At 37.0% G+C, this 17814-nt stretch overlaps 4 protein-coding genes across 4 annotated transcripts; 3 read left to right on the forward strand and 1 right to left on the reverse strand.

Annotated features, from left to right (window-relative positions):
• Nucleotides 1–261: 261 nt before the first annotated feature.
• LOC121990054 (basic leucine zipper 43-like) lies at nt 262–1090 on the reverse strand. The gene has a single exon (XM_042544308.1). It carries the CDS (start codon nt 1019–1021, stop codon nt 488–490), a length of 534 nt encoding a protein of 177 aa, XP_042400242.1. The 5' UTR covers nt 1022–1090; the 3' UTR covers nt 262–487.
• Nucleotides 1091–6794: 5704 nt separating this feature from the next.
• Nucleotides 6795–12216, forward strand: LOC121990066 (calcium/calmodulin-regulated receptor-like kinase 2). The gene is made up of 9 exons (XM_042544314.1): nt 6795–7003; nt 7635–7996; nt 9046–9199; nt 10296–10422; nt 10600–10685; nt 10759–10830; nt 11034–11240; nt 11326–11765; nt 12083–12216. The coding sequence occupies exons 2-8, from the start codon at nt 7683–7685 to the stop codon at nt 11644–11646; spliced, it is 1281 nt and encodes a 426-aa protein (XP_042400248.1). The 5' UTR covers nt 6795–7003; nt 7635–7682; the 3' UTR covers nt 11647–11765; nt 12083–12216.
• Nucleotides 12217–12561: 345 nt separating this feature from the next.
• Nucleotides 12562–15217, forward strand: LOC122044787 (transcription factor BIM2-like). The gene is made up of 6 exons (XM_042604956.1): nt 12562–12596; nt 13675–13744; nt 13830–13925; nt 14800–14838; nt 14936–15134; nt 15213–15217. Exons 1-6 carry the CDS (start codon nt 12562–12564, stop codon nt 15215–15217), a joined length of 444 nt encoding a protein of 147 aa, XP_042460890.1.
• Nucleotides 15218–15525: 308 nt separating this feature from the next.
• LOC121990077 (transcription factor BIM2-like) lies at nt 15526–17299 on the forward strand. Its single transcript, XM_042544324.1, has 3 exons — nt 15526–15944; nt 16423–16561; nt 17006–17299. The coding sequence occupies exons 1-3, from the start codon at nt 15805–15807 to the stop codon at nt 17117–17119; spliced, it is 393 nt and encodes a 130-aa protein (XP_042400258.1). The 5' UTR covers nt 15526–15804; the 3' UTR covers nt 17120–17299.
• The last annotated feature ends 515 nt before the right edge of the window (nt 17300–17814 follow it).

Raw genomic sequence — 17814 nt, forward strand, 5'->3', positions numbered from 1 at the left:
TGTGTTCTCGACCAAGAGTCGTGAAGAACTCTCAAACATCTAAGCATTCATATAATAATTAGTTCATATGTATTATTGAACCATCATGATCAACTTAGAGAAAAATGATCCAAGAGATATGATCGATTGTGTACTAAGTCAACACCACTCCACATCTTAAAAAGTTTTATCTCTTTACCCTTTTTTCCCATAAAGAGACCAGCAACAAATACAATCTCACTTTAATTCAATCGAGGAGGGAAGTTCGTCGCTCAGATTGGATAAGACAAAATCGTTCAAAGATTATTCGTTGGCATTTCATGATTTTCCAAAACAAATGCACTCCCGTTAGCGACCTCTGTTCGATGAACACCACGACCAGACTTGTCGTTCGCTGATTCGCCTAGCTAATTAACATCGGATAGAATTCTCAAAGAGAGAAAAAAAAGAGAGCAAATTAATAGCACAAAAATCCTATCTGATGATTTCTCTCGATCGGTGTCTTCGTTCAAAGATCTTCTTGGTCGTTCCGTGCTTGCAGGCTGTCGAGCTTCTTCTGCAGCTCTTTTTCCTGTTCCCTGAGCTGGTCATTCTCGAGGAGGACCTCGTCGCGCTCTCTCATGGCGTGGTTCAGGTCATCGAGAAGCCGGCAGTTGGCCGACCGGAGACACACCACCTGCGACCACAACCCGGTGAGCTGACTCTTCTTCCTCATTCTCGAGCGACGCGCCGACTCCCGGTTCGATATCATCCTCCGCTTCCTCCTCTCCTCCGCGGCGCTCAGCTTCTGCTCTTCCTCCGCTGTCAGAGAGCCGGAGTTTGGACGTCCAAATTCCTGCATCGACGGCGGCAAGCTCTGGACTTGGTCCAGAGAGTGGCAACCGAAGCGAGCGCCGCCAGTGAAGTTGAAGCATGGGCTGCTGCCGTTGCCAGCCATGAAATAGGGAAGGAGCGAAGGTGAGAGGCAACGCATGCTGGCGACCTCGCCCGGATGCATCACGACAAGCTCTGGATATGCTTGAGTACAAGTGGAAGGAAGCATGGAGGGTTTGAGGGACAATTTATAGGGAAGAAAGACGACAAAGAAAGCTCTCTCTCTCTCTCCCTGTTCTCATATGTGAAGGCTCGAATGCTTGATAATGGATGCCAAGCAAATAATGAATGCACACATGCAATCCTTTTTTCATTTTTTTTTTTTGAGAAAGGGGCGTGGAAAGGAGGAACATGGACAATAACCTCACGCAACAGTTGCAGAGCTAGATCAAACTAAACAAAACAATGTGTTATTCCAAACAAAGTTATACTAGCTCTTTAAGGTTCATTGTTGCTTCAAGATCTTTAATCAGTTAAGCCATTTCATTCATTCACTTTGAGAATATTGGAGGCTATCAGCTGTGACTTTTCAGTCACATTCATGCCTTGCGTAAGAATAATGGAACGTCGACAACAATCACACAATTATGTATCTGATGATGTTACCATTAAAGTGCTAGTTGCTGAAGCAAGGGCCAGGATTTTGTTGTCACTGCAATCAAGGCATAACTTTAGGTTTATCATAAGAAGGAAGACAAATTACTTTACTTTGGATGATGGATCATGCTCGCAACGATCATGGACTGAAACACAAAAGCACGGTTTCACTTTCATGCAGTGGATTATTGAGCAAGGAGTAGAAAAGACAAGACTAATGCTGGATTATTAGTTTTTTTTATGAGCATGGCTTAATTCAGCATGAGTGACGCAATTGAGGGCACTTTCTCAAAAGAGAAGGCAATAGTGTCAATTATCATGTATCCACTTCCTTGGTTTCGAATGGAATGGATAATTGGGCAGCCAAAAGTGCCCCAAGTTTCTTAAACAATTGTGGGAGTACCCTCACTGTAGCTCATTTAGGAACATGCCAAGGGAATTCCAACTTATAATATTACCCATGCTCTTCATCAATAAAAGATTAAGATGTTTGGCAATGGCATTCTGATTGATGATCTACAGTTTAGAATTTCTTAGGAGGCAGGCTGCTTCTGCACATTGCTAACATCATCTCAAATTAATGCTGCATCTTTTTCTTTATGGATGTATTAGACGCTGATTAGCTTTATGAAATGCAAGCTCCACTTCACCACATCTATGTCAACATTCTTATCATGTCTGATACGAAACAATTTGTGTGTAGTTTAGCATTACAATTAAGTTATTAATTTTGTTGACTTTTCATTGGTTTAGCTTGCAAGTTTGCTTCATTTCGCCACTTCTAATCGCATGCAACATCTTTAAGCTTCATGCCTTGGTGATTATTCTTGACTTTTTGATATACTCTTTTAGTAAAATATTGTTTATGTTAGGCTAATTCTTCTGTTGATGCCGTGTCGTTTTCTTCCTCGGCACATCAGTTTCTATATTACCACAAACATGATACACAAGATGGTCTCTACTGTAGGAACAATCATTACAATGGAAGAGCAGTATGTAGATTGAGATGTGGTACCAACTTCAGAGAGCATTTTTATTTTTGTCTGATTGATTTCAAAGGTCTAAAAGAGATCTTTCTTTCATGTCTGTTGAATCTTGCATTTTCAGATAAATGGTATAGATGGTCACCAATGCATGAGGCTCTTGCAAACATAGGGCACATAAAGGGTCAGGTCAGTCTATGCAATCTTATCTTTGCAGAAAATAAAAGACTTTGTCGGTGATCGAACGCTAAAGGGTGCCCTGCTTTCAGCTAGGATGAGTTTTTCAACATGAGATTCAAGTGTTGTAGAAAGAAAAAAAAAGGGGTGACCAGAGATTTTGCTGTTTCATCCTTGTTCAGTGATCAAGTTCAACCCATTTCTGAGCTTTGTCTTCATACCAGCTGCAATTAAATACAGTAGAACATATTGAGAAATTCATGTTCAATCCTCAAGACTTTTCAATTACAGCTTAGGATTGAAATTTGTACTGAATATAAAGATCTAGCTTAGAATCTTTTGATTCATTAGAAGACCAGGAAATCTTAAGAATGGTTTGACTTGATGGCACACGACCTTTTTTGTCTTGTTTTCAGACACCACCACCATCATTTCTCCTTTTGACTCCATTTCTTGCTTCAAAAAGCTTCTGATAAATGATAATTCAACCTGATGACTAGCTATTTATGCAGTAACTTAACTAGTAAAATACCAAGTTAAGAATAGCAATCATTGTATATTTCAATCTTTCATCCTATAGATAAGTGTTTTATGTTTCAATCTGTGATTGTCTCAACAAGATGATCCCTTCCTAGTAGCTTGAAAAAATTTTATTCCCAAAATGTCTACCGACAACTTCGAGCCAAAGTGCTTAGACAATTTTGCAGCAAGCACACAAATGGGAGTGCATTCAAAGAGACAGAGACACATAAAAAGGATGTGGGAAATGTAGGACTAAAGCTTGATGCATTTTCTCGAGCTTAATATATGTTGAAGAAAGAACACTGATTGGGTCTTCCACCTGGGGTGGAGATGGTGACCGACGTATCGTGGAATATCGAGTACGGGGTAAGACATGAGTCGACATCCTCTACCCCATCCCATTTGCACTCTCGCCTAGTTCAACAACACATAGTCAGTCCTGTTGATGTTGCTCAGAATGAGTTAAACAAAGACAAAACCCCCCCTCAAATTTATGCGATTAAATCGCAATGAGAAGATTGTGTTGATCACAGCTTTTGCAGATGCTCAATGCTTTATGGCTGCCCTCAATAAGTATGACAAAAGGAGTGCTTGCAGAGAACAAAAGCCCCTATCAAACTCTGCCTGCCATGCAGGAGCACCAGATCAGTCCCACAGCAAAGCTCAAGAGCTGGCAAACCAGCTTTGGCAAAGACTGAAATAAATCTCCCTTTATTGCACTCACAAGTTTATGTTAAGATTTCTGTCCCAAGCACCGATCCATCCACAAGTTCTATGCCTTGATCCATGAGAAACACAAACGATTTTACAATAACAAGCATTTGAAACACTACATCAAACTTTTAACAGGGGTCTTAATTAAAGTGGAGTCATACTTAACCACTTTTTTCACTACAAACATGTTAATGTTTATTGATCTCCTTGAACAAGAAGTCACAACATCATGATAGTGATCCCGATCGTCGTCCCCACATAGTCCACTACCAACCCACACCATCAACTTTTCTCTCATTTGGACTCATATCCTTTTTACTGATGTGCTAGGTTCAGCCCAATGGGATCGCCTAATCGAGGATAAATTTGCTCGCCCACCTCCAATAATTAAGTTGCTATGGCTCCATTGGACCACTGCCTCTGCCAAAAGACTCTTTAGCATTCATCCATAGCCTTAAATTGCTTTACCATGTGTAGCTAATGCATCACCAAAGGGAAAAAAAAAGTAGTCTTTTGGCCTTGCTTTAGTGGAAGAAGACCTGATTAATCATGGCACGATCAATAAGCTTGAGGCAATTAGTGGATTGACAAGCTTAGTACCTACAAATGCTGATGCTGGTGCACTGAGAATGTGGGTGACAAAGCTTGATTAGCCACCTTAATTAAAAGAGAATGATGCGTCATTACTGGGGCAGGGAGGAGCAAGTCCGAGACGCCTCTTCTTCCTTTGGCACTGAATCAATCTGTAGATGACAATGAGTTGCACCTTAAGAAGATTGCAACAGCAAGCTGAAAGGAGCAAGTTTATACGAACCTGCAGTCCAATGCTTTAGGATTTGAGAAGAAGACACCAAGCACCATGCACTTAATTTGATCGTGAGTTCAATTGTTTGCAAATTCTTCCACAATTTTCTTCTTCTTCTTCTTTGTTTCTTTCTTTCAAATGAAATGTTCAGAAGAATAGAAGATGAAACCCACGTACCAACTCAGTAACACAGACTTAGATTTGGAAATTTTGGAATCTTATGTTAAAATATTATCCTTGAGATAAGTAGCATGATTAAACCCACACTCAAATTAAAGAACAAGGATGACTTAGCGAAAACAGTCGAAAAAGGGAGGAGTTCATTTTTGAAAGGTGAACACAAAGAACAATGATGCACAAGGCTTACTAAATGAGAGATTTTTGTCGGCCACCAATCAACAATGGAGTTATTAGAGATGAAGGATGATCGATGTTCAACATGATAAACCAACTAATGATAGATGTTTGGAGATAGGGCAAGATTGTCGATAATGTTTCAACTTCTTTAGTCCATTCTTTGACAACAAATTAATGATCCTTAAATTCTAGTTTTAAATCTGAGTTAGCAAGTTGAAGAGAAATTCATTCATAGGAAGTTAGTTTAAGCGAGTCCAACCGATATAGTTTTCCTCATATATCAAAATAAAATTATCGATTTAATAAATAAAATATATTTTTTACTTACTTTATTGTAAATGACTCACAAGCAATCGACCTAAGGATGTAGATATCCAGGTTCTTGTCCCCAGGATCATGGTGTCATGATATGATATTCAAATTATCTCTTAGGTATTCGCGGTTCAAATCCTAGTTATGACGTGTTTGTAGAAATTCTTCCTCCAAATTGGGGGGGGACGTAATCAAAGGATATTGGGCTTCTGGGTTGACCGCCACGTGCGCTTCTCGATTTACTCTGGTGACCGGTGGAAAACTTCCGTGGGACCGGGCCGGTCACCCCAGGCTCGACATTACCCAGCCTGGTTAATCTTTTGTTTTAGATATCCAGGTTCTCTCCCCCGGAGATATGGTGTAGCAGCAGGACATCTAGATTGTCACCCAGACACCCACGGTTTGAGCCCTAGCCATGACGAATTTGTAGGAATTTTTCATGGGGCATGCAACTAAAGGATGCTGGGTTGCCCGCTGCGAGCACTTCCCGATTTATTCTAGTGGTCGGTGGAAAATTTCCGTGGGGCCGAGCCAATCACCTTAGGTTCGACGTTACCCAGCCTGATTAATCATTTTTTTAGATATCCAGGTTCTCAAGGTATTTTTTTTAGGTTATAGAAAATTTTCCTCTAAATGAGGGATGCAATCAAAGAATATTTGACTTCTGGGCTGACCGTCACGTACATTTCTCGATTTATCTTGATGGTCAGTGGAAAATTTTCGTGGGACTGAGCCGGTCACTCCAGGGATAGTCAATGAGGTTAACTGAATTATCATATTTTTTAAAGATATGCAGGTTGTAATTCAGGTATACATCTTCGGTTTGATCTCAGCTATGACCTATTGTAGAAAATTTTCCTTTAAATAGGATGCGTAATCAAAGGATGGTGAACTCTTGGATTGCTCGTTGCGTGTGTTTTCTAATTTATCCTAGTAATCGATAGAAAAATTCTATAAGGTCAGACTGGAATCCTCATAGCTAGCCAATAAAACTAATTGGATTTATTATTATTTTTACTATATTATACATAATATTTAGGGTCAAAAATAGTATTGTAAATATATATCAATATTATATTTTCTTAAATGAAAATCAAAAACAAGATCCAAGCGAACCATGGGCATGTGGGGTCAAACAATATTCCCATACAAGTCAACGATGTTGTCTTTTCTCTTATCCCTTATTGACTTGGCTTCGTTGACCAAATCTACCGAGCATGTTTTTTTTCTCACAATTGCGATTTAAAATACACTTAAAATAAATAAATAAATAAATTTTAATAACGGTTTCGCAAGTAATCGTTGATTCGTTTCTTATGTTCTCTCGACCTTCATTTTAGTAACATACCCGCCAATAAAACCAAACTACGACCGTTCTGAACCGGCCGGCTCGATTAAATTAACCCAGGGTCGGACGGAATTAAATCGATCTGCGACTACATCGTACCTCTAGGGGTCTCCGTAGGTGTTCTTCGTCGTACTCTCGGACTCCGTCGTCTCTCGTACGCTCCGATCGAGTCCATCGTCTCGGCTTGTTCTTCGCCAACAGATTGATGCGGCAAAGAGGGGCGAGAAATCCGAAGTGGGATTCGACTACTTTGATCCAGTGATGCGTATTCGACGTTGAGCTGAAAGGGGGTTTTAGCTCCCATCTCCTGTGATTCGCTTCGTGTCGATTTATTAGGTCTGGCTTTCCTTTCGATTTCAGTTTACTGATTTTTTGGGTAAAATTTTGGGTTTTGGCGATAAGGCTTACCAATAGCGGTGAGGAACTTTTTTTTATTTTTATTTTTCTTTGTTGAATCTTGAGTTTGGTAAGGTTTTAGTTGTATTTTGCTTTTCTTCTCGTTGTTATTGGTTCCTACAAGGCTTCAGGCATCCCTTTGAAGTGATAAAACCAACCGATTTCTTGTAGTCTGTTGTTTTCAGTGATTTGCAGACCTTGACACTTGACAGTTTGCTGAGCTAGTTCTCTTTGGGTGTGTAGCAGATCATTTAGGGTACTCCTCAGTTGACCTTTGTCTTCCTTTGCCACATCTAGAAAATCTTGTGTAATTTCCTTAGTTACTTGGGCGATCTATTTGCATTTTACTTGCTAATATTATATGCCAAAATAGCGTTCCTGAAACGATACGGATGGTGGTTATGTAATGTTGTTGCCCTAAATTGTTGGAATTTATGGCTTGTTTTTATGTTGTTTCTTAATTTACTTAAACAAATGGTTTGATGAACAACTTTATATTCTGCCACTTTCTTAATTTCCATAAACATATGGTCAGATGAAAAACTTTATATTCTGTTTTTTTTCATTGTAGAGGCCTTCAATTTTTTATGTTATTGTGAGAATCTAAAAGTCTTACAAAATGAGGAGCCAGATGTTGAAAATCACTCTAGGGGTCTCCGTAGGTGTTGCTATTGGGATTTTGATAGGGTGTGGCGCATTGATTTTTATGAGGCTCTACAGAAAGCGTTCTGGCTTCCAGCTTCATCCAAGAGATGTCAGCACAGCAACTCTTCCTATACGTGCAAATGGTGTTAACGCAAGCATTGATTCAAGTGCATCAATCTCTGTTTCTAACATTGATTCCAGAAAGCAATACATGACAAAAAGGAATGCTCCACAACAAAATAAAGACCTTTTTGCTTCTCTTTCAGCCATTCCAAGATACTCTTACAAGTATGCAGTCATTTTAAATTTCCTATTTCTTAGTTATCTGTTCTTTTTTATTCATACTGCATTTATTCTCTCAATTAGCTTGTAACATCCAGGATGAGTTAACGTCTTCACTTTTTGTATGGTGGTACTTTTCTAAAACTGAACTCAATCACTTAAAACAGTTGTTATTCATGCATATTATTTAGGCTGCCACATTTGCATGCTTCATAGCTTAAACTGCCTGAGAATTAACATTCAAAGATTAAATCAACCTTTCTTATTCTTTGGATAATTTGGGGATTATGTGGCCTCTCAAAGAACCAGTATGTTCCATATGTGCTCCTTAGGGAATCTGATTTGATCCTTGTTTAACATGTTCCCAGAAAACAATGTTTTTAATAGTTTGGGTCTGTAGTATTTCTTGTCACCAATCAAGATGTAGTTTCTGGTGGGAAAAAAAATAGTAAACATTCTGTTTCATCAATTTAGCTCACTAAATTCAATGCCCAATTATATAATGATAGTCCAGGGGTGTTGGTAAATATTAGTTTCATATTTTGAGTCTGTTCTCATTCCAGCATAGCCTATATTTACATGTTGTGATTTTTGATATTTCTTTTTTATCTAATTTGTTTAACGAGAAGGTTAAACTATTATGGAACCTCAGTATTACTCTTACAGTAAATGTTATTGTGCAATGAGTATTTAATATTGTTAACCAATTAAGGAAATTCCTACACTACTCTAACAATAATCTTAGATTGTCATTTTCGGGAGACTATTTTGTCTCGACAATTTTGTGCTCTAACAATAATCTTAGATTGTCATTTTCGGGAGACTATTTTGTCTCGACAATTTTGTGCTCAATCTCAGATACATAGTATAATTGATAGGCATAATATCAAAATTGGAATTCTGTGTTGCATTATCAAAACTTATGCATATTCTTTAGAGGTGTTTGTAAATTCATTTTCTTTCAGTAACATATGGCAACAAACTAGCAGTTTGATGATGCAATTGCTAAATCATTTGGAGATATGATTTCATCAAGATTCTATTGTATTAACTAGGGACATTCAGAAAGCCACACAAAACTTTACAACAATTCTAGGGCAGGGATCTTTTGGGCCCGTATATAAAGCTACAATGCCTAAAGGGGAATTGGTGGCTGTTAAGGTGCTGGCAAGTGATTCAAGCCAAGGTGAAAAGGAGTTCCAAACAGAGGTATTCTACTCAGTTTTTGGGACAATAAATGCATGAAAAAGAACTTAATAACGTTGTTTAGATGCCTCGGCCTGAGACACTTGGTGGTTAGAAGGGAATGCATAAGGGAACACATAACATGAGCTGAATATACACCCATGTAATGGTTATTTCATAATAAATGCCAAAGATTATTCTCTTTCTTCAAACTTAACATGGTATTACATGATCTTGATCATCACCCATATGGTTTCCAGCACACTATCATATGTTTCTGTATTTGGCATTATAGGAAGAAGTTCACTCGATAGATTTGTTTTCTCATTTGATCTTTTTTTTTTTTCTCTTTTTATTTATATCTCTTATTCATGTGCTGGTTGATCTGAGGTTGAAGGGACTGCCGCCTCTGTGCCCCATAAATATATCTCAAAGCTTTGTTTAGTTATGTTGTTCGTTTTTATAGTTATGGTCTTGCTTAGTGTCATCCTTTCATGTGTATGGGAACTTTTTCAAGTTTATGCAACAAGTTGAATATAAATGGTAGCCAACTTTTTGCTCAAAGGGGAGTGTTAAGAGTGTTACTAGTTTACTACGTGTAGTGGGTCATTGTCCACATATTGGTACTTCTAGGTTAGGCTTTTATCACGAGTACTATATGTATCCATGTTATTTTTATTTATTCCTGCAAAATCCCATCCGCGATGAGATATAAACAATTGGTTATGCGAACTATATAAAAAACATTTCATATATATAGTCTCCGTCCTGCAAAGTTCCATCTCAGAATACATGTAGAACCTTTGTAAATCATCCACGATGAGATTACTTGCAACTTGATAACCTAAGAATCGACAACATTCATCAGATGTCGAGCATTTCATTCACAGATTTGAACTCTAGCAAGAGGTGTATGCAACCAGCGAATTCCATCATGCAATCTTACAAGTAACGGTGGTTGTACCGTGTGTCACCTTTTAGTATTGATATCAATGCAAGGCAATACATTCTAAATGGAGTGCTCACAGCATTTTAGTATTTAGTTTCTTCTGGAAATGCCATGTTATATTTCATTTTATAGACATTGATTGTAATGTTTGTTTCCCTTCTATCTGTTTAGGTACTTCTACTTAGTAGGTTGCACCACAGGAATCTTGTGAATTTGGTTGGATATTGTATAGATAAAAGTCAGCGCATGCTTGTTTATGAATTCATGACCAATGGCAATCTTGCTACCCTCTTATACAGTAAGTTCTGAATTATTCTTTGATTGTCCCTTCACTTGCATACTTTATACATATATATATATATATATATATATCAAATAGATTGTGGACTTCTTGTTCATTCTGGTGTTTCATTTTATGCCAATATCTCTATGCATGCCCCTCATGAGTGCATTTGAACACATGCCATGAACTTAGACGATGGACCAAGGATTTTGAGCTGGGAGGAGAGGGTGCAAATTGCATACGATGTCTCAAACGGAATAGAGTATCTTCACGAAGGGGTATGCTTTATTTCACTTGAAGATGTTGGCTACTGTCTCAAGCATGTTAATCATTTCAATTATTTGCTCACAGGCTGTCCCACACGTCGTACATCGAGATCTGAAATCAGCTAACATATTGTTGGACAAATCAATGAGGGCCAAGGTGAGAAATTCCTGCACAACCTTTGTATCTTGCCAATTTTGCTACGGGCTGTATATTGCAGATCCTTTATAATCAAATATCATGTTAGTTGAACTGATATGACCCTTGTCTTACATTTTTAGAACCTTGCAGATTTCATTGGTTTTGTTTCCTTCACGTCTTGGCATTCCGGAATAATCTTTTCTCTCCAAACATTTTCTCAGGTTTCTGACTTTGGTCTGTCCAAGGAAGAAGATACATTCGATGGAAGAAAGTCAGGTCTCAAGGGCACATATGGTTACATGGACCCGGACTACATGTCGACGAACAAGTTCACAAAGAAGAGTGATATATACAGTTTCGGAATCATATTGTTCGAGCTAATCACAGCAATAAATCCACAGCAAGGTCTAATGGACTATATCGATCTTGTAAGTTGCTCTATGTACAAAGAATGCGGCCACACTTGATCACTTAAAACTGTCTGCTTACATTGCTGCATTTTACTCTTGTCAGGCAGTGATAGGTGAGGATGGCAAAGCCGACTGGGAAGAGATTGTCGATAAGAGGCTTGTTGGAAGAAGCAGCCCAGGGGAGGTAAAGCTTCTAGCTGACATTGCTTACAAGTGCTTGCACAAGGTACCTAGAAAGCGTCCCTCGATAGGGGATGTCAATCAGGCAATCGCAAGAATAGCTAGGCGTCGCCTAGTCGAGAACGATACATTTCTCCCACCGGGCAGCGAGGCCGCTGGAGTTTTAAAGATGATTGAGAATCAACAGATGGAGCTGAGCAACCTGGCCACAATAAAAAGCCATCATCAACCAGTGAAACTATGAATCATCTAATTTTGTCTGTTCACTACTGTGGATCAGCTCTAGTTAGCTCGGTGCAACAATGTAGATATGGATGCTTTATCAAATTGGTCACAAAATAATCTAGCAGGATCCCAACACAAGTAAGTTGTGTGGATCGTTGAAGATCTAGCTTTGACAAATTCATCCAGATATTTATTTGTCTACAATAGTTAAATTTTGATCCTTTTAAGAACTAAAAAAGGAAAAAAAAATTCTGTTGTTTTGGATTGTGTCTATAAAAAGGACGACTAGAAAAGATCTGTTCCTGCTATATTTGGAAAATTTACTTTTTCTTTTTCTTTAGTTTTTCCGTAAAGCGCCAACTAAAGTCTTAGGGCTCGAATTCCATTTAATTTTATTATTATTTTTTTTAAAAAATATACGTCTTATTAAGCAATTCCTCCTCCTTTCGACGCAGTGGCCGTCACGCTGCCGCCGCTCCAAATCCTCTTTGTTCCTTCGGCGCCGCCGTCGCCGATAGCTTAGTTTTGTTCTTCGTCTTCCCAATTTGTTTATTCTCCTCGAGAGTTCCATGGAAGCGGCTGCGTTGAGATCCAGTAGGGGATTCGAAGAAGAGGATGACGATGATCGCGAATTTGGGAAGAGAGAGAGCCCCTTCTCCCATAAAGGTTCCCATTTCCTTTGCCATCTTTCTTTTTTCTTTTCTTACTCGTTTTGCTGCTTATAGAACCTAAACGGTGAGCCTCGGGTTTCACCTTAAGATTTTCTTTTTCAAAATTTTGTCCTTTATGGGATTCCTCTTGGGGGCTTTCAGATTAGTACTGATGTGTTTGTATGCTCGCCTTGTTGGTGACGACAGATTTAGGGACCAAAATAGATGGAAAAGGAAGTGGAACCGATGACCTGCCCAGTAGCCCAAGATCAAAACATTCTGCAATGGAGCAGCGGAGAAGAAACAAAATTAATGACAGGCAAGTAGATGGAATGGTAGTATACGTGTACTTCCTGTGTAACATTATCCATCTTTTTATTTAAGACCCCTAGTTAACATTTTGCCTAAACTGTTTGCTTTGTAAGTTTTGAGCGGTTACAAACTGTAGCGCTCTATTTAGGCAGCTAGGCGTTTTGCTTCTTACCTTCTACTTGTTTGGTGTTTTGGATGATCTTCCAGAAAATGATGTAGGCATACTAACAATGTATCCTTACATAAAACTTGTAGTCGAATAAGACCTGTATAGTCAAATTCTAAAGAGTTGCGATGCACTGCTAGTTGTTATTTGGAGTTATGTTGTTTTACTTTATGATATACATTTCAGAAGTATTTTTCCTACATCTTGAGGATGGAGTGGTTCTAAGGTGGTAGCTATGTGGTATTTGATCATTCTCCGAGTGATTGAGCTAGTTGGACACCATTGTCTGAAATTGCACTTGCAAAACAAGGAGTTCCCTACCTTGCATTAGCGACCCCCAGCACATGAGGAACCACTATTTTTTAGTAAAAGATAATGCCCTGTGTGGTGTTAGGCAAAACATCTTCCATTATTGTTCTTAATTTTGATTTTAAGTAACCATTACCTCATTATCTATTAAGTGTCCTTGGAGAATGGTGGTCATGGAGGGTTAAGATCCCTAGATCAACTATGTGGTTAAAATATGCAAGAACTTCCTTTGTCAAACAAATAAGTATCATTTGAAATTAGGAATTAATTTTCATCTTTCTCTTGAACTGTCTTTCCTGGAAACTCTTTTATGTTTTAGTGCCCATGCTTGCATTTGGTTGTTCTGCTTATGAATCAATTGATAGTCGCTTAAGTTTCTGTTTGTTACTTTAGGCGGCCTGAATTGGAAAAATTAGCAACTAGGATGCTTTATTCTATTAAACTGGGAGTGGAACAAATGTGTTTTTGTTAGCTTCCTTGACTAAATTTATCTTTCTTTTTTTTTTTAAAATTTTTTTTCTCTATTTTAAATGTAGCAACAGATGAGATGTGGTTTCCCCTTTTTCTGTGGATAATTATATTGCATTAGAAACATCTTCTGTACTTGCAGATTTCAGATACTCGGGGAACTCATACCTCATAGCGATCAGAAGAGAGATAAAGCATCATTGCTTCTGGAGGTAAAAATATTACAAGTGCATAGCTTTTTTTCTCTTTCCTTCAACCATGTGCCTTTATATTTATAGTTCTTCATGGATATAACAGGTAATCGAATACATACGGTTTTTACAAGAAAAGATTCAAAAGTATGAGACCTCGTACTCAGGATGGAATCATGATGATGCAAAATTAATGCCATGGGTAATAATTTGATAGGCTTCCTGACTGTATATTCATATTTGCTTAATAAAACATTGAATTGGAGCTGGGTTTCTCGGTGACAGTTTTTTTTTGTTAATTTCTTAAAATCATATCATCTACTTTAGCCTAATTATTTGATCATCAGTTTTAGACCTTGGCTTGTACGTTTTTTATCGTGAGTATATTATGAAAAATAAATCTTAAAGTCTGCCTGTCACCTTAGTCATAAAAAATCTTTGTTGGAAGGCCGTGTATGATTCTTTAAATTGTTTTTATGAACCTTGAATGTGTGAAAAAAAGAAGAAAGTCAGAATAAAGAGTATGATTAAACAGCAGTCCTATGGAGCTGAAGTTTTTCAAATAGTCTACTACTGAATGAATCAAGAACGCTAGAGCAACAGAAAATTCCTGAAATAGGTTCAAAGAGATTTCAGGGTGAACTCTGAATCTGAAAAGTTCGTCCTTATCTTGAGCAAGTTTATTATGATGCAACAACCATTTTATCAACTTCACTTCCTGTTTGGGTTTGTGTTTGGTCTTGTAAAGTATTTGACCTAATTTCTTCCTGTGACCCGTCCTCCGCTTGGAGACTAACATGCTAAGGTGAACAAAAAAATGCTGTTGTGTATGTGGGCAAACTGTTAGTTGATGTGACCTTATTCCATCACTGTCAATAGACCACTGGCCATAACCATTAGTTTATCATCTCTCTTTAATGTTTTTTAACAGCAAGTGACTCCCAGCAATGTTTCTTGTTTTCCCCTACATTAATTTTCATTTTCTTAAAGATGGGTTCAAATATTTTGAAAGTATGTTTCCATGCATAGCTATAGGGACACTATTAATTGTTGGTAAATTTTGTTTGCCTCTCCAGGGGAAATTTTATTGCCGATCATTATGGAAAAATGCACAGGTAATTTTCACTTGGAGAATCAAAGAAATGGACATTTTATTGTTCCTGTTCATATTTCTCTTGTGAAGTTTTTTTCACTTGTTTTATTGTACAACAGAATAACCAAGTCAGCATAGATGGTTTGCCTGATGCATCTCAAGTCATAAGAAATAGTTCTGTGCCTGCATCTGTTTTCTCTGGACAGTATGATGAAAGCAACATCTCAGTTACACCTGCTATGCTTCCAAATCCCCAGAATCCAACAGAATCAGAACTAGTTCCCAGTGTACCCTACAAGACAACAGAAACGGCAACAGGTTTTATAAGTAAGTTCGTTTTCTTTTTCTTTTCCAAATTTATTATTTATTTAATTAAACAATTTCTCACTTAAATAGGATAATTTCAATAGGCTTTTATACCCCTAATTAAATTATCCCAACAAACTAAATAAAAAATATATTTAAAATTTAAATCTTTTTTATAAATTTTATTAATTATTTATACTCTAATAATATTATATTTAAAATTTAAAAACTAGGATTAACTATTATTAATTAATTTATAATATTTTAGGTATAAATTAAAAAATTCTAATAAATCTTATTAATCCATATAAATCATATTTATATTCATAATTTTATATTTAAAATTTTTAAAAAATCCTAATAAAATTTATTAATTTATTTATATTCTAATAATATTATATTTAAAATTTAAAAATTCTAATAACTATTATTAATTAATTTATATTTTGATATTTTATATTTAAAATTAATAAATCTAATAAATCTTATTAATCCGAGGAATCCGCCTAGCGGCGCCTAATTCCCGCCTAGGTGGCCTAGGCGCTAGGCGCTGGTCTAGCGCCCGATTAGCGCCTAGCGAATTTTAGAACCTTGAGTAAGTTCAATTTCTGTATCATGGCCAAATTTATTATCCACTGTTTTAGGGTATGCTGTCACACGTTTTATTTCAGATGCAGACAGCATGCCTTCTCAAGCTCAATCATATTGGTTAGGATTGTCCAGCCCTGCTGATTGTGCTGTGAGCAATGCGATGCTGAATGAGCAAGAAGAGTTGATAATTGATGAAGGCACATTCAATGCATCTGCCACTTACTCACAGGGGTATGTATTGGGTTTTTGTTAGGTTGGACATTTTAGTAATAGCTGTTTGTTGGTGATTTTTTGTTCCAGATAGCGTTAAGAATCCATTTGGCTAGTTATTTTACAGTGAGGATGGTTTTGTTCTCATCTTTTGTCATTCTTTTCATCCTCTTTATTTCACATCCATTCCCTTACATGGTTTCTTCATATACTAAAGTAGGATATTGTAACTTCGAAGCAACTTAAACAAGATCAAATCTTTCTATTTCCGATATGTAATTTTAGTTCTGATGTTAATCCTTGTTATGTCATTATAGATTTCATTGATATCTGGTCTACTTCTTTCTTGCTATATTTTGTGCTTTCATTTGCATGTACAATGTCAGGTTATATTGCATGGAGTCGTTGAGGTGATTTGTTTTGAAAATTTATTTCGGTTAATTGCATTCCAATCTGCTACTTCATATTCTCTAAATTAACCATTACTTCTCGATAACAGGCTTTTGACGACACTAACTCAAGCACTGCAAAATTCTGGTGTCGATATTTCCCAAGCCAATATCTCTGTGCAAATTAATCTCGGCAAGCGAGCATCTAACAGACGACCTGTTGCTGCTGTTTCATTATCTGAATTCAGGGTATAGATTTGCTTATCATTCTCAAGGTTTTTTATTTTCATTTTTTCGACATGGAATACCACATTGAGTGAATTATTGTTTCATCAGTTGCCCTAAAAATTATTCTATGGCTTCTTTTGTTGTTTTCAATAGATGAATGTTGCTTAGTAATTCATGGAATTATTAAACCAAATGGAGCTCAACTTTAGGCCGGGTTGGCTGGCATCTCTACTTTTGTCTACAACAAGCTTGTATTTTATACATGGTATTTTATGCATGTATACATGGTCATTTGAAAGTTTTGATCAGGAGCTTTTCTATAACCTCCTCTATTTAGGTTTCCGGCTAAGTTGTCAATTTGTCATATGAAACAGTCGATATTGTATAACGCAACATTTTATCGATAGTCTATATGTATTATGCCATGTTTACTTCACTCACTCTAGTTTTCCTTGACATTTATAGGATCCTGATGAATCCACATCATTAATTAACCAAGCTGTTCATCAATCTATGATGGTAGACATCAGTGAGGAATCATCACAAGCATCTAGGAGACAAAAAACAGATAACAACTAATGCTTCTATCTCTTCCTACATCGCTATATCGAATAACCATTACCATCATTGTATATTCTGATCATGAAGGAATGCTTCCATGCCTGTGAAGTTTGCCAATTTTTCTTGAACTGTTGTTGCATGTGAGATTTTTGTGTTCTCAAACTTTCGTCACATTTACTGCCTGGATGATTTACTCTATTGGCTTTTGCACTCATTGAATGAGTATTGAGCCAAGTATTTAGATTAGCACCGTAGAAGTAGGCTACAAGTGACAAATCACTATTCATTACTTACTAATACTCATGGTTATGTAACTAACTAGCTCACTATTTTAAAAATGTATATATATTCTAGATGTTTTGATTAGAATGTGAACAGACTTATTATCCAATTGTTTCATTTGCTCATTTATTATACTTATTATCAGGCTCTGTAACCCTCTAATGGTGGTTCAATGAATGAGTGAATGAATGTGTCCTCATAAAATGTTCAATTGGCTAGAGGATAATGGATTTATTATAATGGGACAGAGATTAATTCCCAACAGACGTATGTTTTTAGGAAAAAACTTTTTACATTTCTTAGCCACTTGCGGTTAACTATAAGTTGACTCTGTGATTTACTTTCCTATGTATAAAATGAGAATGTGTTATGAGGGACATCTGGAGTAAACGTAATCACTTTTTACTATAAATCTTAAGGTTGAAACTTAA

Source organism: Zingiber officinale, chromosome 1B (genome assembly GCF_018446385.1).
Source record: "Zingiber officinale cultivar Zhangliang chromosome 1B, Zo_v1.1, whole genome shotgun sequence".
Classification (NCBI taxonomy): Eukaryota; Viridiplantae; Streptophyta; class Magnoliopsida; order Zingiberales; family Zingiberaceae; genus Zingiber; species Zingiber officinale.